This window comes from Podarcis cretensis (genome assembly GCF_951804945.1).
Source record: "Podarcis cretensis genome assembly, chromosome: 2".
Lineage (NCBI taxonomy): Eukaryota > Metazoa > Chordata > Lepidosauria > Squamata > Lacertidae > Podarcis > Podarcis cretensis.
This window is the reverse complement of record NC_137171.1, coordinates 2,458,398-2,482,289: the sequence shown is the minus strand read 5'-3', so window position 1 is coordinate 2,482,289 and position 23,892 is coordinate 2,458,398. Positions and strand designations below refer to the sequence as shown.

The 23,892-nt window shown below is 44.6% G+C and overlaps 1 protein-coding gene and 2 long non-coding RNA genes across 5 annotated transcripts in view; 1 reads left to right on the top strand and 2 right to left on the bottom strand.

The window, feature by feature from the left end:
* Positions 1–23,892, top strand: part of LOC307211310 (protein TESPA1-like) — a 173,694-nt gene that overhangs the window by 19,967 nt on the left and 129,835 nt on the right. The window contains exons 7-9 of one of the 3 annotated variants that reach the window (XR_013836376.1): positions 273–374; positions 1,579–1,787; positions 2,193–4,444. Coding sequence is in view for 2 of the 3 variants with exons in the window: in XM_079967838.1 (XP_079823964.1) it covers positions 273–374; positions 1,579–1,787; positions 2,193–2,893 (1,012 nt within the window). In the remaining variant the exon portion in view is untranslated. Of the gene's footprint in view, positions 1–272; positions 375–1,578; positions 1,788–2,192; positions 4,524–23,892 lie in introns of those variants that run through there. The other 2 variants (XM_079967839.1, XM_079967838.1) reach the window with 2 other exon arrangements.
* On the bottom strand, positions 7,389–8,107 carry LOC307211343. Its single transcript, XR_013836384.1, has 2 exons — positions 7,958–8,107; positions 7,389–7,775 (listed from the first exon to the last, which is right to left on the bottom strand). It is a non-coding gene; the product is annotated as an uncharacterized lncRNA (long non-coding RNA).
* On the bottom strand, positions 8,183–10,252 carry LOC307210188. The gene is made up of 3 exons (XR_013835911.1): positions 10,026–10,252; positions 9,035–9,079; positions 8,183–8,593 (listed from the first exon to the last, which is right to left on the bottom strand). It is a non-coding gene; the product is annotated as an uncharacterized lncRNA (long non-coding RNA).

Here is a 23,892-nt window from a genome sequence, read left to right as displayed (position 1 = left end):
AAAGTTTGGAGAAATCTCAAATCCAGAATTTAAATTTGTTTTGGGGGGCAGCGGGGGCCCCCCTGAGATTTCTAGTTTTATTTCTGAAATGAGATACTGGTTGCATATTTGTCTAATAACATTGTAGGGTGTTGTCACACTATCAGTCTTGTGCAAGTGTGCAGCTGGCTGTGACTGCCAGCTTGCCCTCCCTTTTGGTCATCCTACATGCACACCAAAAGGGATGTTGGAATGCATTCAGATGTGTCTCTTCACTGTCTCTTCTTCCACAGCAGGTCCCAAAAACATACATTCTGGCCTTCCCAACATCTCAATCTGGATCACAGCATGACTTCCAGTGCCTTCTCAGGCAGCACTAACAAGACCAGCTCCAGGTAAGCATGGATCGTATTGTGTAGGACTTGGACTGGCTTAAAGATCTACCTACACCACTAACAAACCAGCAGTGATTGGAGCAGAGATACCTAGCCTCTGGTCTGTACATTGGAGGCAGCTGACCTGGTGCCCTCTGGATGTCATGGACCACAGCTCCTGCCATCCCTGACGGTTAGTTGAGCAGGCTGGGGCTGATGGGAATTATGGTCCAACAACATACAGAGGGCTCTGTGTTTGCTTTCTCTACCAGACACCACCATGAATATTATTGCAAGCACCCTCTTTCACCACACAAGGCTGTGAGGAAGATAAATTGGGGGTGAGGAGTGTCAGTATATGGAAACATCACCACTGCAGACAGCCAGATTGTTGAAACCTTCCATTTGCGCATGTTCAGGAAGTTTGTCAGACTTACTAGAAGAACTGAACTGAAAGGACGTGTTTTTCTCTAGTGCTGTAATGTCAGAAATAAACATCATGTAAATAGATTTCTGGAGGGACGCAGGTGGCGCTGTGGGTTAAAGCCTCAGCGCCTAGGGCTTGCCGATCGAAAGGTCGGCGGTTCGAATCCCTGCGGCGGGGTGCGCTCCCGCTGCTCGGTCCCAGCGCCTGCCAACCTAGCAGTTCGAAAGCACCTCCGGGTGCAAGTAGATAAATAGGGACCGCTTACCAGCGGGAAGGTAAACGGCGTTTCCGTGTGCAGCTCTGGCTCGCCAGAGCAGCGATGTCATGCTGGCCACGTGACCCGGAAGTGTCTCCGGACAGCGCTGGCCCCTGGCCTCTTAAGTGAGATGGGCGCACAACCCCAGAGTCTGTCAAGACTGGCCCGTATGGGCAGGGGTACCTTTACCTTTACCTTAAATAGATTTCTGACTTATTTTCTTTCCCCTGCGGAAGCAGGAGGGAGGGGTTGTGCATTTTACCCACGCTTGGGAAAATGTCGCCTATCAAAATCTCCCTGGTCTCTCTGGATATCAGCCAGAGAAGGTTACCGGTAAGCAAGCTCCGAGGACAGTGAGAGGGGCCAGCCTCTATGGAGGGGGCTTGCAAAACCAACAAGGAAATCCCACAGATGCAGCCCGTTATTCTCTGAAGGAAAGGGGCTTGCGGACATACCTAGTGGTGTTTGTGGGGCTATGACCTGAAAATGGTTCAGTAATCAGTTGGGACACTCCTGCATTCACACTTATCTTCTCTTCCTAGCATCTCTGAGGTGCTGGATCTCTATGAAGCTGATGCTGAGACCATCTTGTGCAACCTGGGCTTCATACAAGAGGAGACACAGGCTGCATCTTGGATCCCATCTCGGTTCTTCTCAGTTCCCTCCCAAGCTGAGGGCATTGATTTCCAGCTCTTCCTCAGAGCCCAGGTGCAACGGTTAGAGATGGAGGATCCTTGCTTGATGTTAGCAAGTAAGTGCCACAAGCATTTCATGGCTGGCAGTTCTGGGACTGTGATATCAAAGGGTGAGGCTCAGAGCATGTAGAGAAGCTCCCATGTTCAATCCTTGGCATCTTTGGTTGAAATCTGAAAAGAGCTCAGGTAGCAGGTGATGGAAAAGGACCTCTGTTCTTGATAGAACATAGGAAAGCAGGTAGAACTGGGACCAGGAGCAGAAGACAGGACCAAACAAAAGCCTTTGCTTAGGCAAGAGGAAGACAGAAAAAAAACTAGAACCCAGGAAAATGAAACCAGGCCTAGTTTTCAGGTGTGTGTACAGTCCCTGCCATACAGATGTGACCTGGAAGAGCCGGAAGCTAGGGTCTCTTGGATCTACATTGGTTTTCCTCTGACACTTTCTATCCTTCCTTTCACAGGTCGGTTCAAGCAAGTCCAGACTCTGGCTGTAACGGCTGATGCTTTCTTCTGCCTCTACTCTTATGTGTCTAAGACTCCCATCCAAAAGATTTCCCCTGCCCAATTGTTCTGGGCTTTCCCAGACATCCCAGATTCTTGGAATGTTCCTTCCCAGCCAGAGTCTCTGCCTCCTCTCAAGCGTTTGCAAAAAGCCATTTCCACGATGTGCTTGTACACTTCCGCCCGAGGAGGGCCTCAAGGACCTTCTGCTGTACCATCTTCTATGAGTCGTCTGGAACAGGTAGTGTGGGAAGTGATGGAAAAAGCCCGCAGAGACAAGTTCCACTTTGATGTGGAAGGCGTGAAGGATGAGACTCACACAGCGCTCCCTGAAGTCCCCTTTCATCATGGCAGAATGGGAAGTGACTCTTCAGAGTCTACCATAGTGGAGCTGACTCCTGTGATTTCTTCCCACTTCTGCCCTCAAGCTACATCTCATTCAAAGTTGGAATCGTGGCTTTCTCACTGCATGGGTGGAGAAAGCATGGAGGGGCCAGACCACCTTGGCCATCAAGAACTGTACTGTTATGGACACCATTCTCTAGAAGTGGTTTCATCTCCAGAGGAAAGCAGTGAAGAATCCCTTGGGGAGTGGTCAGCAGAAAGGGACTCACCCACCAGAGGGGAGAACGGTATGAACATCTTGACAGAGTTGAGGTAGCACAGTGGCTAAGAGTGTGAGCTGTAAGCCAGAAAGCTGGCAGATCAAATGCTTGTGAACTTAGCAGTGAGCTGCTACATGTTATCTGCTTCAGAGCCACAAGTGCATTGTGGGTGCTAAATTGTAGTGACTTGCCTTTATTCTTGTAAAGCAGGGTTGGCTAACCCATGGCCTGTATCTAGCATAACAGAAGATATTTGTGGCCCTAAGACCCTACTCCATTTTGGCATTTTAAAAAAAATAAAAGGCAAATAACTTTATATAATAGGCAAACTTTGATTAAAAGGCAAATAACTAGAGCAGAACCAATGAAGCTGGCAAGGAGGAAACATGGAGTGTAGCGGATGGTTTGTGGCCTTAAAACAGTGACGAAGTACCTGTGGGAAATTGCTCAGTGTTCCCCCATAAAGTATTGCTCACACTGGGAAGCGCGCAGATTGGTGTAGGGGTCGTGGAGCACGCTGGCTCTTCCTGCCAGGATTTCCTGTCTTGGCTCAATGGCTTTTGAGGCTTGCTCAAGACCGTGTGTTTCCTCCAACAATTTCTTTTGTCATCTAGCTCAAATATTGATCCAAGAGATTGTCTAATTAAACACTAAAAAAAAAAAAAGGCATGTGGGGATAGCTGTTGCATCAACATGTGACTTACGGAACTGAAAGTAAAAAGAGCAATTTCCACAGGGGAAATGTTCCACACCATTTCTGAAATGTCATGTAATTTTTAAATTTTAAATTATTAAAATGTATTCTTCATTATTCGACTGTGAACACATGAAACAAACTAATTTCTATTTTTAAAGGAATTGGCATAGACACCTGAACCTACAAAACCAAACAATGTACCATTTGATCTGATCCTAAACTATATAGTAAATATTTGCTAAACAAATTGGACGACTGGAAATCTATTACCCACATTATCTTTCCTGAACGGGCTGGTTTTAGGAAAAGGGAAAGCACTATTGATCACTGCCTGTCTTGCATTTCTTAGCCCAATAAGCAACTGCTGGACCTACCAAACACTTACTTGTTGCCTTTGTCAACTTAGCATCAGTATTTGATTTGATCAACAGAAGCCTGTTGTATAGGGTTGCCATACGTCTGGAATTTCCTGGACATATCTGGAATACCACTGCCTCTAGCAGTGTCTGGATGGAAATCAGGAAAATGTCCTGTAAATGTCCCGGATGTATGGCAGCCAATGTTGGCAGTGCTGCTTTTGCCCACTTTCCATAAAAATAGCTTAAAACAGCTTTTTTTTTTTTTTGCAATTTTGCTAAAAAAGAAAAAGAAAAAAGCTTAAGAACTTTGGCCAAAAAACTCCAACCCTGCTATTGTGGTATTATAAACTGGCCACCACTAATACGGATAACTGTTTATTGTTCCTAATTGAGGAACTGGTCTATTAATGGTCTATTAATGGTCACCAAATTGAACAATGCCAAGTATTTAAGAATCTTGGCATCCAGTTAGAAGCTATCAGAGCAGTGGCTATGAGAACAATTGGGGCAATTCTTAGATCTGGTTGTGCTAGCCCTGAAAATATTTCAAAGTAAAGTTATTGCTCACATCCTGTACAGTGTGGCTGTCTGAGGATGGCTATTTGAGGATGGGCTAAACTAGGCCCTCCAAAATACCGTATTTTGCGCCCCATAGGACGCACCGGCTCATAGGACGCACCTAGTTTTTTTTTTGGGGGGGGAAATAAAGAAAAAAAAATTATTTCCCCCCCAGGTGCGGGGCTGGAAGAACCAGGTCAGGGAACAGCGGGAAGGTGCGCTCCGCCTCCCCGCTGTCCCCCGAGCTTGTGGGGCTGGTGATGGGGAGAAGTGTGCTGAGCCCGGGACTGCAGGCAGCTCTGCGCAGCCATCGGGAGCCCGGCGGGACTTCGCGCCCCGCTCCCGATAGCCGTGCAGAGCTGCGCTGAGCCCGGGACTGCAGGCAGCTCTGCGCAGCCACCAGGAGCCAGGCGGGACTTCGCGCCCCGCTCCCGATGGCCGTGCAGAGCTGCGCTGAGCCTGGGACTGCAGGCACCTCTGCGCAGCCACCAGGAGCCGGCCGGGACTTCGCGCCCCCCTCCCGATGGCCGCGCAGAGCTGCGCTGAGCCCGGGACTGCAGGCAGCTCTGCGCAGCCACCAGGAGCCGGGCGGGACTTTGCACCCCCCCTCCTGACGGCCACGCAGAGCTGCGCTGAGCCCGGGACTGCAGACAGCTCTGCGCAACCCTCGGAGCCGGTCTCCTGAGGGTTGCGCAGAGCTTCCTGAAACCTGGAGAGCGAGAGGGGTCGGTGCGCACCGACCCCTCTTGCTCTCCAGGCTTCAGCGAAAGCCTGGATTCACCCCATAGGACGCACACACATTTCCCCTACATTTTTGGAGGGGAAAATGTGCGTCCTATAGGGAGAAAAATACGGTACATTTCTGGGGAATTGTTAAGACTTCCACCTGGCACTCCTTCAGCCTTAGTCAGGGCAGAGGTAGATTCCCCCTCCATTCGATCTCCCATCCATTTCCCCATCCATACTGGTGAATCATAAAAGTGTCACCTGGTAGGGTATTCCCCAAGTTATGTTTGGAGCAGGTATCAAACTGCAAAAGTTGGAACTTAAAATATTGGAAGGTGCTTTATTCATATCCTACTCCATTCAATCATTTTTCTGCTCTGAATTTGGAAAATTTAGAATTATTTAGAATTATTAATGTCTTCTCTGGCAAGGACATTCTATATATTTTCCATGGTGGAAAATACATATAATGTCCTTGCCAGACAGCACATTAATAATTCTAAATTTTTGAATTAATATAGACTTTACAAATTGGACCACCAAATGGCTGCTTACCTTGCAAAGCTCACATTTCCAAAGCTTAGGCAAGCATTTGCAGCCCTTTGTTTCCAAACAATGCCCACAGCTATGATTGTCAGCACTCCCATACTCCCTTGACGCTCTGCTTGCGTATTTGTGGGGCCCCAGAAGTTGAGGAACTGCTTCAGTATTTGTTCTTTGGTTCACTTTATTCTGAACCAAGCACCAAATTTCTGGGATCTGTTCTTACTCATCCAATACCATTCCACAAAACATTTTCTACCTTCTGTTGGACACAGATTGTAGGGTAACCCACAAGGTCTCTCTTTTTGCCGTAGCAGCAATGGAAACCTGGGCAGGAGTTGTTAAGGAGATGGCAGTCAACTGCTTGGAGGATGTGCTTATTTAAGCATAATATATTTTAATAATTAATGTTTTTTATCTATTGAATTTCAGTTTGCAAATTTCATACATGCTACATGCGATTTACATAGTATTTTGAAGATGTTTTATGTATGATTCTAGGCAGTAATGTTACTTTATGCAATACTTTGACTTGGATTTTGCATTGTATTTATCTATCTTATTTATCTTATATGTGAATGGCCCAAGCATTAATAAATAACCTTCCTACCACAAACTGAGAAAGAGCCTAGCAAGTAGGACATTGATCGGGTGATTAGCCTTCTAACCGAAGAGGCTCAAATATTATTCCTGGCTGTGGCCTGGGTTGGTCTGGTTTTGCATACATCAAGGAATGTGCTCTTATGTGGACAAGCCTGCCCTATTAGAATAATGGTGTGTGTTTTTAGTTTATCTCTAGTTTTATTTTCTCCTCTGAATGTTTTGAATAGTTGTCATTAACTGTTTTTATCAATAATTTTATGGTTTATTCTTTTTGTAAACTGCTTTGAGGTGGTTGGTTGTTTCACAATCAAGCAGTATGTAAATTTAATGAAATAAAATAAATTATATAAGGAAGTTTTAAGGGTAAAGCATGAATGACAAATTCTGTGGGTGGAATTCAGTGCTGCAATCCTCCAGCAATTCTTAGAATCACAGAATTGTGGAGTTGGAAGGGTATTCTAGTCCAACCCCCTGCAGTGCAGTAATCTCAACTAAAGCATCCATGGCAGACCCAACCGCTGCTTACAAACCTCCACTGAAGGAGAGCCCACCACCTCCTGAGGGAGTCTTTTCCACTGCCCAGTGCACTAGACTTCTGTTGATGCAGCCTAGAATAGCATTAGCTTTTTTGCTGCTGCATTACCTTGTAGACTGCTGTTAAGCTTGCGTCTGTTAAGACCCCCAGATCCTTTTCACATGTAGTGCTGGTGAGCCAGCTGTCCCCCAAGTTATATTTGTGCAACTGGTTCTTCCTGCCTATGTGCAGAACCTTATATTTGCCCCTGTTGAAATTCCTCCAACACAACCATTGCAGCTTGTCAGGCAGTACAACCCTCCCTCTCCTCACCCCCTGTGCTGTTCTTGGGGTTCTCCAGACCAATGAGGAGCATGGGGGAGATGGGAGGAAGCCCCATTGCACAAGCAGAAACATTTGCACAAGGCTAAGTGGTGGGTCTGGTTACGTGAATCCTAGCCAATGTGTCTTGAAAAACACATGTTAGTGTGTCAGGTTATTGAGAATGTATAATCATGCATTGCTATACAGAAAGCCACAAATAAGGTGCATAGAGTCAAATGCCAATGATTTGCTTGACTAGAACTTTATTGATCAATTGGTATAGATATGTGGCAATCTACCAGGATGGCAAACACCAGGATGTCAAAGCCTCCTTCATTCTCTAGACCAGGGCTGTCCAGCTTCCAAGAGACTGCGATCTACTCCCACTATAAAAAAAATGACAGTGATCTACCCATTGGATTGACCAGAGTTCTTGAGCTTTTTTTGGGGGGAGGGATGAGCCAAAGTTGTTGAGCTGCTTTTTTTTGGGGGGGGGCATCAGGATCCCGTAATCGACCAGGATCGACCAGGACCAGGGACATCCCACGACCGACCTGTTGGAAAGGACTGCTCTAGACCATGCAGAAGTCCAATTGTACCATTGCTGCAAATATCTGAAATTGAACATGACTTAAAGTCAACATTCTTAATATAGCAACATTCACCATACAGAAGAAACTGAAGGACTGGACAGGTGTTGTTTCATTTCATGTCTGGGGCAGAAGTTCAAGGAAGGAATGGGAAACTTGTGGCCCTCCAGATAGTGCCCAGTACCTTATGACTTGGAGCTGCTTACCCATGGCTAATCAGTTCCTGTTGCTTGGCCCGGAGCCTGGAGATCCACGAGCCTCTCTCCTCAGTTCTCTGGTGCCTATCAAGAAAAGTTCAGCAGGGTTAACTTCTTCACTACTACCATTCTCCTCACCTCCCAGTAATCCTGTTGCATCTCTCTCCCGGCCTTTGTCTCCCTTGCCTCAGGGGTCCCGACCTTCCCAAGGCCACACACCCACATCTTTTTAATGGAAGGTGGAAATGGCCATAGCAGTTATACTTTCTTGTGGAAACTTGTGCAAAATACATTGCAGGGGCCTGGCAGAACGTCTGTCACAGTATGGCATTGAATTCCACCCTCTGTCTGCTGGCACATGAGCTCTTCTAGACTGAGCAGCCCTAGAGCAGTTTCCTTGCATTGCATTTGCATTTTAAAAAACCTCATCCACTTCTCTCCACATCACATTGGGACTTTCCCCCTCTCATGCTCACCACACAAGCTTGTTTTGAAAAATGCTCCCCACTTGCAATGTCCTCCAACACTTACCTTTTCCTCCCAAAATGGACGTAGCCATTTGAGTTAAAAGTTCACCAAACGCTTCAGAGGTACTGCCAAACACACCGGCCAGATCTGTGAGGAATGCGCGATCAGAAATTGCCCCTGGGTGCCATGGAAAAAATAATAATTAGTCCCTTCTGTGAATTGCTTCAAATGGCTTGATTTCCACACTGGACAGCCCTGATCCCTTCCCACCCCAGCAATTGCCCCTTCAACTCCAAAAGCTTGAGATGAGATGTGGTGGGATGGGGGGTTGTTTCAGAAATATTATTTTTTAAATCTTTCACTATTTTCTTCCTTTGAGGTGCTGTCTCTGTCTCTAACGTTTCAGTAGTTGGCTCAGAGTCTGAGCTATAGAAGATTTCCCAGCCATTTGCAGGATTGCTTAGCACAAAAAGTGTCTGCTCACCTCTCCATGTATTATGCTGTTTTGTTTCTAGTTCATCTTACAGTGGACCTACTTTTTAGGATTTCCACACACATTAACATCAGTCACCAAGTTAGGCTCAGTGCCCTTTGCACCAGGGGTGTCAATCTGCTTACCAGGACCGGAGCTGGATCGGGACTCTCGAGCAGCATTGCTGGAATCTAGACGAGATGGGTGTAAATGTTCTTTTTTAAATAATAATAAAAAAGTTCACAGAAAGACAGCATTTCAGTGCATCTTTCTCCTAAAATACACGTTTGGACAAATATATACATTTTTACAAGAAATTTCCCCTAATGCAATGCATTTGACTATGTTGTTTTCACTAGTCTGTGCATTTTCATTTTCTCTTTCCCAGAATTTTGTACACATTTTTTGGTTGGAGAATGGCATTGCAAAACCTGGAGAAGTGCAAATCTGAGAATCGTAGAGTTGGGAGGGACCATGAGGCTCATCTAGTCCAACCTCCTGCAATGTGTGAATATTTTGCTCAATGGGGGGCTCAGACCCATGAACCTGAGTAAGAATTTTGTGATCCATCAACTGAGCTATCCCAGAAGTGTGAATGTTGAAGGATAATTGAACTTCTGCTCGTATAAATTAGGCAGTTTCACATTAAAATGCAAACAAAATACAATTTCCCCCCATCTCTGGAAAAAAATCACCAGTGTTCAACTACCCATGATAAAATCCCTCAAGAGTTAGCTTGGAATTGACCCAGTGTCTATGAGCTATTTTAGCAAGCATTTGTAAAGAATTTGTGTGTGTGTTTTCTCTCCTGGGTTATAATATTAATGCATATACAGTGGTACCTCAGGTTACAGATGCTTCAGGTTACAGACTCCGCTAACCCAGAAACAGTACCTCAGGCTAGTATCTTTGCTTCAGGATGAGAACAGAAATTGTGCTCCGGCAGCGCAGCACATAATACCTGAGCATTATGAGCTGGGCAGATTTGTGTTTCAAATCAGGTAAATAAAAACATTTGGCATGGTCACTAAACACAGAACTGTTTCTTTCATACTGGACACCTGTAGAGGTTTCTCACAGCAGGACAGAAAACACCCCAAATAAGAAACACTTCCTGGGTGGCCTCTCCCTACTTACCCACAGCAACAAAAGCCCAAGTGGAAGTTGCCAGCAGGAGAAGGATCCAAAGAGTCTTCATTGCAGAAACACAGACAGCAGCCTCAATGTTTCTTGACACTCAAGATGCTGTGATGAAGCCAGAATACTGATTGACACTGAGCAGAGTACCTACACTGCTGACTTTATGTAAGTGACAGAAACCAATCAAAAGAGCTAGCAAAGAAATATTATGAGCTTAGTTGAGATATTGCATCATAATGATGTTAATTATGGAGAAAACTGTCAGTGTGTATAAATAAATACAGGATGCCCTGAGGATGAATGCCACCATTTACATAAACTGGAGTGGAGATGGGATTAGCCAGGACATGACAAATTGGCCATTATCCACAAATCTGGCTCCTGAAAGCCAAACATACCCTTCCAATTTGCTGATCCAAATCAAGATGCTTGGGGCGGTTTTTTTGCTCCAAAGCTTTCTCAAGAGCCAGCTGGCTCACGCCAGGGTGCTGTATCCAAAAATGGGACATTCTGGGATTTAATCAGAATCTAGGGGTAGCTTTTGTAATTTCGGGATGTCCCATTTAAATTGGGGTGGTTGAGCAGGGATTAGAAGCCTGTGACCCTCCATATGTTATTGGACTCCAAATTGCATCGGCTCCAGTTAGCATGACCCACCGTAATGCATCTAAAGGGCCACAGATTCCCTATTCCTATTGCTGAATATGCCTTGGCTCCAGTTATTCTACCAAGCAGAGCATCAGGATTACCAGGGCAGTTGATGGGTGGTACTTTGCACCCAATTCCAGATGGGAGGGAAGATTTTCTTTCTTTCTATGTAGTAAATCTGCAAATCTTTAAAGTCCCACAAGACTCAGTTGTTTTTGTTCTAGCAGCCTTTCAAAGTTACCCTGCAGGAATTTGTCACTGCAAGGCTGTAACGGTCATATTAACTGCCTCTTGTATATGCTAAGTGAATGAGAGCAATGCCACACTTCTATTTGGATTTAAGATTAAAATTTACAGTTCCTGGATATAACAAAACAGTTCCTGGATATTTACCAGCACGTGTAGACACAAAGTCAGAAAAGCTAAAGCACAGAATGAACTCAGGCTGGCTAGAGAGGTTAAAAGCAACAAAAAAAGGCTTTTATGGGTATGTTTGTAGCAAAAGGAAGAAGAAAGAAACAGTGGGGTAACTCAGAGGAGAAGATGGTGAAATGCAAACAGGGGACACAGAAAGGGCTGAACTCCTCAATGCCTTCTTTGCCTCAGTCTTCTCCGATAAAGAAAACAATGCCCGACCTGAAGAATTTGGAGCAAATGATTCAGCAGAGGAAACACAGCCCAGAATAACTAAGGAGATAGTACAAGAATACTTGGCTAGTTTAGATGTATACTGGACCCAGGGGGAGACTCACCTGTAGGCACTGAGTCCTCAACCACCTCTGGAGCCAGAGTGGATTCACCTGGTTCCTGCTCCTGAGGATCCAGCACAGGTGCAGGCGCTTCAAGGATCAAGGCCCTGCCCCAGCTCAGCTGGCCCTGGAGGCGGGGACTCCTGTGCAGGCTGGGATTCCTCCGGTTCAGCCTCTGAATCGGATTCCCAGGCCATCACAAAAATACACAGTGACATACAGGTACTTAATAAAGCTGCAATTGCAGACAAAGAAGCATCATTTGGTAGATCAGGCTTCATGCTGGGTAGTGGAATTCCATTTTGTAAATCCAGATTATCATTCTCATTTGCAGAATGGAATTGGTACAGGACAATAAGAATCGCTCCTTCTAACAGCAAACTCAGGGGGGAAGTGACGACAGAAATGGAACCAGTGCAGGGTCGCTGAAGGCATTTCCAGGCCATTGCTGTGATCAGGATTCAAGCACATGCTCGAAAATTCAGATAACAGAATTATAGTTATTTGCGAGTCTTTCCCCCCAAAGATGGAAGTTTCTGCATTAAGGAAAGTAACAGAGAGTAGCACTTGGCTTGGTGGGACTTCGTCTAAACTCCCTGCCAGCAAATCAGGATGAATGCTCATTGTCTAACCTCCTCAGAGGGAAATCAGGATGAATGCTCAATAAACACAAACCAACCCGAGAAACAAGGGAGATGCATTAGCATGCTCAGGGGAACCATGTAGTCTGCAGAAGCAGGGAAAAAAAACAGCCCTAAGGGAATAGCACTTTCCCCCCCTCCCCTCCAAACCCCCCCCCCCCCGGCGCAATGAGGACTACTAACCACATTTACTGTCAGCAGAGCTTGCAGGGCAGCAGCTGAAGAAGGAGCAAAAAGGGTTTTCTTGTGTGTGTGTTTATTTGTGGCTGATTAGCTGCTCTCCCTGTGCAAAGGTCAGAGGGGGCAGGGTTTCTGTTGAGGCAGGTGATTAGCTGTGGGAGGAGCTTATCAGAGTTTGCAGGACAGCAGCTGAAGAAGGAGCAAAAAGGGTTTTCTTGTGTGTGTGTTTCTTTGTGGCTGATTAGCTGCTCTCCCTGTGCAAAGGTCAGAGGGGGCAGGGTTTCTGTGGAGGCAGGTGATTAGCTGTGGGAGGAGCTTATCAGAGTTTGCAGGGCAGCGGCGCACGCAGTTTGATCCATCTTTTAGATTTAGGGGAGCTAGTCTCAAACGTTTGTTGGGGGAGACCTAGGTTTTTTTTTGGGGGGGGAGTTATTTGTCCTGTCTTCACGTTTTTTATGATGGAGGACCGCTGTAGCCACCCCCAATGACACGTTCTCAAGATGGAGGGGGAGGGAACAGCTGCAGTTGCCTGCAGTTCCTGTGCAATGTTTGCCATTGTGATGGCCTGGGAATCCGATTCAGAGGCTGAACCGGAGGAATCCCAGCCTGCACAGGAGTCCCCGCCTCCAGGGCCGGCTGAACTGGGGCAGGGCCTTGATTCTGAAGCGCCTGCACCTGTGCTGGATCCTCAGGAGCAGGAACCAGGTGAATCCACTCTGGCTCCAGAGGTGGTTGAGGACTCAGTGCCTACAGGTGAGTCTCCCCCTAGGTCCAGTAACCCTTCAGCCTCTCCTGAACTGCAGAGGCTCAGGGCAGAGAGGCGAAGGGAACTGGTTTCTCCCAGGAGGAGTGCTTGCCTTAAGGCCAGGAGAGGCGGGTCTCCTGGGGGCCGCGACCGCCCCTGGCCTCAGAGAAGATAAAGGCCAGTCAGCCCGGTCCCAGGTTGTGGGAGCAACGTCGTTGATGAGCTGTTTTGGTCAGCATCCAGTCCTGTTTCCCCCAGAGTTCCTGTCCTTGCCCGGCTTCCCTCTGTGGACCCCGCTTCGCCCGAGGAGGACTGTCTGCCGACCCTCAACTCAGGTCCTGGACCTCGCCCCATGGTAACCTTCCCCCCCCCCCGGACCAGCACAGCCATCTTGCCAAAGGTTGCAGGCAGCTTTACCTGCAGCAATTGCATGTAGATTGCCCTCTTAGAAGACAAAGTCCAGCAACTGGAGGAACGTGTAGCTACACTCCAAAGAATTAGAGAGCTGGAGCTCTTCTTGGAAGCAACAGAGCACACCATCTCCACCAAGGAGGAGATAGGGGACTCCCCTGAGAAGGAGGCTAGTTCACCAACACAGGAGCCAGATATATGGAGAAACGTGACTCAAAGAATTAGGAGGCCCAGGGTTCGCTCTGATTGTTTAGAAATACACAATCGCTTTGAGGTCCTCTCCCCTAGCATGGAAGACAAAGAGCAGACTCCATTTGAGGATCTCTCCCTCATTACAGTCGATCAGGTATATGAAGACGAGCAGCAAAGTCAGTCCTCAGGGAATGTGCAGGCGACCTTGGAATGGACAGCTCACAGAAGAACCCCGACCAAACCTAAGAGGAGGCGTGTAGTGGTGATAGGGGATTCCCTACTGAGGGGAACAGAAGCAGTGATCTGTGGGCCTGACAAGATGTCTCGGGAAGTGTGCTGTCTCCCCGGGGCTAAGATCCAAGATGTAACTGAACAACTGCAAGGAATCATAAAACCCACTGACAAATACCCCTTCCTCTTGGTTCATGTGGGAACCAATGACACTGCAAGCAATAGCCTCCAGAAGATCAAAAGAGATTATGAGGCTCAGGGAGAGAGGGAAAAATAGTGGAAGTGAACAGCTGGCTTCGCAAATGGTGTAAACAGGAACGGTTTGGATTCTTAGATCACGGACTGCAGTTTCTTGAAGATGGACTTCTGGCAAGCGATGGGCTGCACCTCACAACGGTTGGGAGGAATGTTTTTGCCAAAAATCTCAGAAACCTCATCAGGAGGGCTTTAAACTGACTAATGTGGGGGAGGGAGACAGTGCTCCTGAAGGTAGGAGTCTATCAATTGATGAAGATGATCATCCAAATGTCATAGACCAAATGGAGCAAACAGCACGCAGACCTAGTGGTGGGAGGAAAAAATCCTTAAATAAGAGACACGGGGGAATGATTAATGGACTTCAACGTCTGTACACTAATGCACAAAGCATGGGAAATAAACAAGATGAGCTTGAGCTCTTGGTAAAAAAGGTAAAGGTAAAGGTACCCCTGCCCGTACGGGCCAGTCTTGACAGACTCTGGGGTTGTGCGCCCATCTCACTTAAGAGGCCAGGGGCCAGCGCTGTCCAGAGACACTTCCGGGTCACGTGGCCAGCGTGACATCGCTGCTCTGGCGAGCCAGAGCCGCACACGGAAACGCTGTTTACCTTCCCGCTGGTAAGCGGTCCCTATTTATCTACTTGCACCCGGAGGTGCTTTCGAACTGCTAGGTTGGCAGGCGCTGGGACCGAGCAGCGGGAGCGCACCCCGCCGCAGGGATTCGAACTGCCGACCTTTCGATCGGCAAGTCCTAGGCGCTGAGGCTTTAACCCACAGCGCCACCTGCGTCCCGAGCTCTTGGTACAGCAAACTAAATATGACATAATAGGCATCACTGAAACCTGGTGGGATAAGTCCCACGATTGGAATGTAATAATGGAGGGATACAATCTATTTCAGAGAAACAGACCAGACAAGAAAGGAGGAGGAGTGGCGTTATATGTCAGGGATGTGTATACCTGTGAAGAGATCCAAGATTCAGAACCTCAAAGCCAAAGTGAGAGCATTTGGGTCAAAATTAAGGGAGAGAAGAATAACAGGGACCTCATTGTGGGAGTTTACTATAGATCCCCAAGCCAAACGGAGGACATAGATGATGCCTTCCTGGAACAGATGGCCAAGCATGCAAAAGGAAGGGAGATAGTAGTAATGGGGGACTCCAATTACCTTGATATTTGTTGGATGTCAAACTCAGCCAAGAGCATAAGGTCAAACAGATTCCTCACTGGCCTTGCAGACAACTTCATTGTCCAGAAAGTGGGAGAAGCAACAAGAGGAACAGCCATTTTAGATCTGGTCCTAACCAATGTTGATGTGGAAGTGGTAGAAGTGGAAGGATCATTAGGCGCAAGTGATCATGCTCTTCTGAAGTTTACTATACAGCGGAAAGGAGCAGCCAAGCTTACTAGGACTCAATTTCTTGACTTGGCTGGGAGTTTGTTAAGAGGGAGATAGTAAAAGCACAACTTGAGGCAATACCAATGAGACGGAAACATGGAAGGTGCCTAAAGAAGCCAGGGTGGCTATCTAAAGAACTTTTAACTGAGTTAAGATTAAAAAAGGATGTGTACAAAAAATGGAAAAGGGGGGAAACCACCAAAGAGGAATTCAAACAAATAGCCAGCACGTGTAGACACAAAGTCAGAAAAGCTAAAGCACAGAATGAACTCAGGCTTGCTAGAGAGGTTAAAAGCAACAAAAAAAGGCTTTTATGGGTATGTTCGTAGCAAAAGGAAGAACAAAGAAACAGTGGGGTCACTCAGAGGAGAAGATGGTGAAATGCAAACAGGGGACACAGAAAGGGCTGAACTCCTCAATGCCTTCTTTGCCTCAGTCTTCTCTGATAAAGAAAACAATGCCCAACCTGAAGAATTTGGAGCAAATGATTCAGCAGAGGAAACACAGCCCAGAATAACTAAGGAGATAGTACAAGAATACTTGGCTAGTCTAGATGTATTCAAGTCTCCAGGGCCAGATGAACTGCATCCAAGAGTATTAAAAGAACTGGCAGATGTGATCTCAGAACCACTGGCAGTCATCTTTGAGAATTCCTGGAGAACAGGCGAAGTCCCGGCAGACTGGAGGAGGGCAAATGTTGTCCCTATTTTCAAAAAGGGGAAAAGAGAGGATCCAAATAATTACCACCCAGTCAGTCTGACATCAATACCAGGGAAGATTCTGGAGCAGATCATTAAGCAAACAGTCTGTGAGCACCTAGAAAGGAATGCTGTGATCACCAATAGTCAGCATGGATTTCTGAAAAATAAGTCATGTCAGACTAACCTGATCTCATTTTTTGACAGAATTACAAGCCTGGTAGATGAAGGGAACGCAGTGGATGTAGCCTACCTTGATTTCAGCAAGGCATTTGACAAGGTGCCCCATGATATTCTTGTAAAGAAGCTGGTAAAATGCGGACTTGACTATGCTACCACTCAGTGGATTTGTAACTGGCTGACTGACCGAACCCAAAGGGTGCTCATCAATGGTTCCTCTTCATCCTGGAGAAGAGTGACTAGTGGGGTGCCACAGGGTTCTGTCTTGGGCCTGGTCTTATTCAACATCTTTATCAACGACTTGGATGATGGACTTAAGGGCATCCTGATCAAATTTGCAGATGACACCAAACTGGGAGGGGTGGCTAACACCCCAGAGGACAGGATCACACTTCAAAACGACCTTAAGAGATTAGAGAGCTGGGCCAAAACAAACAAGATGAATTTTAATAGGGAGAAATGTAAAGTATTGCACTTGGGCAAAAAAAATGAGAGGCACAAATACAAGATGGGTGACACCTGGCTTGAGAGCAGTACATGTGAAAAGGATCTAGGAGTCTTGGTTGACCACAAACTTGACATGAGCCAACACTGTGACGCGGCAGCTAAAAAAGCCAATGCAATTCTGGGCTGCATCAATAGGAGTATAGCATCTAGATCAAGGGAAGTAATAGTGCCACTGTATTCTGCTCTGGTCAGACCTCACCTGGAGTACTGTGTCCAGTTCTGGGCACCACAGTTCAAGAAGGACACTGACAGACTGGAACGTGTCCAGAGGAGGGCAACCAAAATGGTCAAAGGCCTGGAAACGATGCCTTATGAGGAATGGCTAAGGGAGCTGGGCAGGTTTAGCCTGGAGAAGAGGAGGTTAAGGGGTGATATGATAGCCATGTTCAAATATATAAAAGGATGTCACATAGAGGAGGGAGAAAGGTTGTTTTCTGCTGCTCCAGAGAAGCGGACACGGAGCAATGGATCCAAACTACAAGAAAGAAGATTCCACCTAAACATTAGGAAGAACTTCCTGACAGTAAGAGCTGTTCGACAGTGGAATTTGCTGCCAAGGAGTGTGGTGGAGTCTCCTTCTTTGGAGGTCTTTAAACAGAGGCTTGACAACCATATGTCAGGAGTGCTCTGATGGTGTTTCCTGCTTGGCAGGGGGTTGGACTCGATGGCCCTTGTGGTCTCTTCCAACTCTATGATTCTATGATTCTATGATTCTACCTGGAACTTAAATATATTTATATTCCAGGTAAATACCTTCTTATCTCAGCAATGTTGGCATGAATGGAGAAGGAGATGCCAGCTGTTGCTTCAATGCCTCCTGGGCCCTGCAAATCTTGCACCCTGATCCAACCTCACAGGGCTGTTATGGGCATTAAAGGAGAAGAACCATGTGCCACCCTGGGCTCCTTGGAGAAGAAAGAGGGCTATAAATGCAATTCATAATGATAATCATAATCTACCATATACTTTGGAAAGTGGTTTCTCTTTCCCTTTCTTTCTTTGTTCTTTATACTTTCAGGTCCCTCTTGAGATACCACCACCAAACTTTGCACAAGGGTTCCTGAGGTGGGGGTGGTGCTCTTCATTGATGTTTAGACTCTGGCTGCCATTTTGAATCAATATGGCAGACCCAAATGTGACTTTGGTGTGACTTTGCCTGCTTTTTGCCTGCTTTTTTAAACAACAACAACTTTTTTTTGGATTATAAAAAATCCTGGGCAGCACCAGGCACCTCCTACTAGTAATAATAATCCCACTCCTCAGTCACATTCTGAGAATTAAGATAGGTACATTTTCAAATGGGGATGCAGGTGGCACTGTTGTCTAAACCACTGAGCCTCTTGGGCTTGCCAATCAGAAGGTCTGCGGACAAATGCAGGCTCCCTCGGCCTGTAAAGCGAAATAATCACTGCAACCCCAGAGTCGTCTGCGACTGGACTTAACTGTCAGGGGTCCCTTACCTCTTTTTTTTTTTTTTTTTTTACATTTTCAAACATCTATTTGCAGGTATTGGAGTTAGACATATTTTTCCTTTAAGTGAATTACGATATTTTCAAGGAGCCTGAATTCTCCACATAACATCAAACTCCACATTTGTGCCACGTTGTCTAGAAGCCATACATTTGCTTTCACACCCTTTGAGAAGCCTAAAGTGAGGTGCATCAGGAGAAGATACCATCTATGCCTCAGCCAGGATTTGCCAGAGGCAGAAAGGAGAAAAACAAAATCCCTTTTCTGAGTAAACAGATTAGAAAGCCTTGGTACAGCAAATAATTTCCTTGCCTCTCCCTTTATTTAGAAGACCAATTAACATTGTGTCTATTCTCATGTGCCACAAGTGCTGTGTGCCATCTTATTTCTTCCGTTTGCATATTTATCCAATTGTTATCTGTCCAATTTATCTGTCCAATTGTTTCATCACCAGGATCCTGATTTCCTCCATGATTCCACTCCCCACTACCCAACCATTTTCATTGGCGTTTCCTTCCTTCATAAGCCAGTGAGAGTGGATCAGACCACAACATTCCTCGGCTTCTTTAGGCTGCCCTGAATTCCTGAAAACCTCCCAAGTCATTCATGACCATGATGATGATATGGGGACTCCTGCTGGTTTGCGCTCTAGTGTCTGGAGGTATGTAATTCTCAATGGCCCAGTGTGTTTCCCTCCTCCTTGGGGCGAATTCCATAAATAAAGGATGGAATTCATACCCCCCCCCCCAGTGATAGCTATGATGCACAAGCTAAGGTGGCTCCAATAATGGTTTCAGACAGTGATGGGGAACCTGTACTCTTCCAGATGTTTTTGGACAGCAATCCCCATTAGCCTCAGCTAGTATAGAGATGAATGACAGGAGCCATAGTGCAACATATATGAAGGGCCACATCCTTGGTTTAGGCAAATTCAATGAGGATACATCTGCTGACATCTATGAAGTTACCAATGATAAGAAAATAGAACTTCCATGAGCATAGGTAGTTTACAGCTGAGGACTGCACACTGGCCATAAACTACAGGAGAGGGTTAAGGCCTTTCTTGTTTGTTTATGGACTTCTTGGAAGCACTGGCTGGCCAATTTTATTTTCCCATAAAATTTCCTTAACCAATTTACATCTTTCTTTCTTTTCTTTTTAACTTTTAACATAGTATTCTAGAACATCACATATTTAAATCCTAGGCCTACCTGATACTCGCAAGTCATTCTATTTAAATTATCTTAAAATATTTAGCTAAATAATCTTTTAATTTCTTCCATTCCTCTTGGTATTCCTCCTCCTTCTGGTCGCAGACTCTTCTGGTCAGGTTGGCTAGCTCCCCAAAGTCCATCATCTTCATCTACCATTCCTCCACTGTTGGTACTTCTTGTAGTTTCCAATTTTTGGCCAACAAAATTCTAGCTGCAGTTTTGGCATACAAAAATAATCTGACATCTTTCTTGGGCAATTCCAAACCTGTTATTCCAAGTATAAAGGCTTCTCGTTTCTTAATAAATGAATATTTCAACATTTTTTTCAATTCATTATGAATCTTTCCCCAGAAGTCTTTCACTTTGGGACACGTCCACCACATATGGTAAAAGGTACCTTCTTTTTCTTTATATTTCCAACATAGGTTGTCACTCTTGTGGTAAATCTTTGCTAGTTTTACAGGGGCTAAGTACCATCTATACATCATTTTCATAACATTTTCCTTTAACACTGTACATGCAGTGAACTTGACCCATTTCCTCCACAGCCTTTCCCAGTCTTCAAACATTATGTTATGTCCAACATGTCTTGCCCAATCTATCATCACAGATTTAACTTGTTCATCCTTTGTATGCCACTCCAACAATAAATTAGACAAATTTTTAAATTTAGAATCTAACAACTCCGTTTCCAATTTGGTTTTTTCTGATGCAAAACTATTTTTCTTATCTAATTTATACAATTCATTAATCTGGTGGTAGTGTAACCAATTTATTTTATCTTTGATTTGATCAAATGGTCTTAATTTAAATCCTTCTTTTATCTTCCAATAATAAATCTGAATATATCAACCAATTAGTCTCCATATTTGACTTTTTCTGGGACTTTGCCTCCATTGGCGAAAGCCATCTGGGTGTTTTCCTTTCTAAGAGATCTTTGTATTTTATCCAAACATTATATAAGGGTTTGATTATGATTTTTGAAACCATTATGGGCCTTTATCTTGTCATACCATAGATAAGCATGCCATCCAAACACATCGTCAAATCCCTCCAAGTCTAAAACATTCGCATTATCTAGTTGTATCCATTCCTTAACCCAACAAAGGGCTGTGGCTTCAAAATATATCTTCAAATCTGGCAGGGAATAGCCCCCTCTTTCTTTTGAATCTGTTAATAATTTAATTCTGTGTTTTTTCCCCTGCCAGATAAATCTAGATAAAGCTTTCTGCCATTCTTTAAAACATTTCACATTATCAATGATTGGGAGGGCTTGAAACAGAAACAACATCTTTGGTAATACATTCATCTTAACCACAGATATCCGGCCCATTAATGACAATTTTAAATTCGACCAAATCTCAAGATTTCTCTAAATTTCATTCCATAGTTTCTCATAGTTATCTTTATATAAATTCAAAATTTTCACCGACAAATTTACACCCAGATATTTAACTTTTTTCACAAAAGCCAGGCCCATTTTTTCTTGCAATAATTTCCTTTCCTCATTGTCCAAATTTTTCTATAATACTTTGGTTTTGCTCTTATTTAACTTAAATCCTTGCGGGACGCAGGTGGCGCTGTGGGTTAAAGCCTCAGCACCTAGGACTTGCCGATCGAAAGGTCGGCGGTTCGAATCCCTGCGGCGGGGTGCGCTCCCGCTGCTCGGTCCCAGCGCCTGCCAACCTAGCAGTTCGAAAGCACCTCCGGGTGCAAGTAGATAAATAGGGACCGCTTACCAGCGGGAAGGTAAACGGCGTTTCCGTGTGCGGCTCTGGCTCTGGCCAGAGCAGCGATGTCACGCTGGCCACGTGACCCGGAAGTGTCTCCGGACAGCGCTGGCCCCTGGCCTCTTAAGTGAGATGGGCGCACAACCCCAGAGTCTGTCAAGACTGGCCCGTACGGGCAGGGGTACCTTTACCTTTACCTTTTAACTTAAATCCTGCTACCTGTCCGAACTCCTGTATCAACTCCAGTGTTTTCACTGCACTGGAGTCTGGATCTTGAAGTGTTAACACCAAATCGTCAGCAAAGGCTTTTAATTTGTATTGTTTGGCTCCTACTGTTATACCTTTAACTTGTTCAGCCTTCCTTATCATACTTAACAAAACCTCCAGGACCGAAATAAAAAGCAGAGGGGAAAGTGGGCACCCTTGCCTGGTACCCTTCTCAATTGTAATTTCCTCTGATACCACATTGTTTATTATAATTTTGGCTTTTTGTTCATGATAAATCGCATTAATACCATTTAAAAACTCCTGTCCAACCCCAATACTATCTAAATTTTGTATCATAAAACTTCAAGACACATTGTCAAAGGCCTTCTCCACATCAATAAACATTAACATTGCTTTACAATTTTTTCTTGCTTCCAACTTTTCTAAAATGTCAACTATATTCCTAATATTATCTTTCATATGTCTTCCAGGCAGAAATCCTACCTGGTCCTTATGGATATAGTATGACAAAACCTTTTTCAACCTATTGGCGAGAAAATTGTCAAAAATTTTATAATCCACGTTAAGTACTGAGATTGGTCTATAGTTTTTAACATTGGATCTATCTTGATCTTGTTTTGGAATCAGCGTTATATAAGCTTCCTTCCAGGTTTCAGGTGCTTTGCCCCCTCCTATTATCTTGTTGCAAACTTCTACCAATGGCTGAATAAGCCAGTCTTTCATAGTCTTATAGTATTTTGCTGACAGTCCATCTGGTCCTGGGGCTTTGCCAAATTGCATTAAATTTATTGCATTTTCAACCTCCTGTCGTGTAATTAATACATTTAGTAGGATCCTTTTACCTTTGGGAATCTTCTGCAAACCATTAGTTTTGATAAAATGCTCAATTTTAACCTTATCTTCTTTACTATTTTTATACAGTTGTTTATAGTACTTCTGAAAACATATTCTTATCTCCACAGGGTTCTCTACAGAATTTTCTTCTGATACAATATTTGTAATAGTACTTTGTTTTTGCTTCTTTTTTAGCTGCCAAGCTAAGAGTTTCCCACATTTATTTGCAGATTCAAAATTCCTTTGTCTCATCATTCTTAATTTCCATTCTATTTCTTGATTTATAATCTGTGAATACTGAGTCTGTAAAGCTTTAATTTCCTTTTGTATCTGCAGATTCTTTGGATTACTTCTAAGGTTCTTCTCTTTATCTTTTAATTGGTCCAAAATTTTATCTTTCTTTTCATTCTGTATCTTTCTCTTAATTGAATTTTGTTGGATGAGGAATCCTCTCATTACTGCTTTACTTGCGTACCAAATGACTCTTGCTTGCATTCCAGAGTTCATATTAATCTCAAAATAGGCTTTTAGAGTCTTTTGGGCCTTATTAATTATTTGCTCATTCCTCAACAAATCATCATTCATTCTCCATCTGAAAGATCCCTGTGTAGATAATTTCACTTTCATAAATACTGCATTGTGATCTGAGCAAGTTTTAGGGCAAATTTCCGCTTTTGTTACTCTGGGAACCAAGTCTCTGGATATCCATAAATAGTCGGTTCTCGAAAATGATTGATTTGCATCTAAAAAAAATGTGAAGTCTTTTTCAGTTAACGTATTTTTTGCTCTATAAGACTCACTTTTTCCCTCCTAAAAAGTAAGGGGAAATGTGTGTGCGTCTTATGGAGCAAAGGCAGGCTGCGCAGCTATCCCAGAAGCCAGAACAGCAAGAGGGATTGCTGCTTTCACTGCGCAGCGATCCCTCTTGCTGTTCTGGCTTCTGAGATTCAGAATATATTTTTTTCTTGTTTTCCTCCTCCAAAAACTAGGTGCGTCTTGTGGTCTGGTGTGTCTTATAGAGCGAAAAATACGGTAGAATTCTGACTCTCCATATGTCTGACAGTTCGAATTTGTCAGTTATATGTATAAAAAATCTTAGGTAATCTGCCGGCATTCAGTATTTTTTGTCTCTGTCTCCTATCCATTAAAGTAGATGCAACTCCATTCAAATCTCACATTGGAATTAATTTGTAATCCAAATGATCCATAAGCCTTGTTTCCAAATTCTTAAAGAATTCTGCCTTGCCATCATTAGGTGCATAATTTCCCAATAACAAGTATTTTCCCCCTTGTGCTGTAATTTCTACTGCTATGTATCTTCCCTCCTCATCTTTGAAAATCAATTTTGGATTCCATTTTTCTTTGACACTGGTCATTTAATGGAGGTTGGGAGGAAATTAAAGAATACTGCATTTTTCGTCCCATAGGATGCTCCGTCCCATAGGACGCACCTAGTTTTTTTGGGGGGAAATAAAGGGAAAAAAAATTCCCTTTATTTCCCCCCCAAAAGCAGGTTGGGGAAACCGAACCAGGTCGGGGAACAGCGGGATG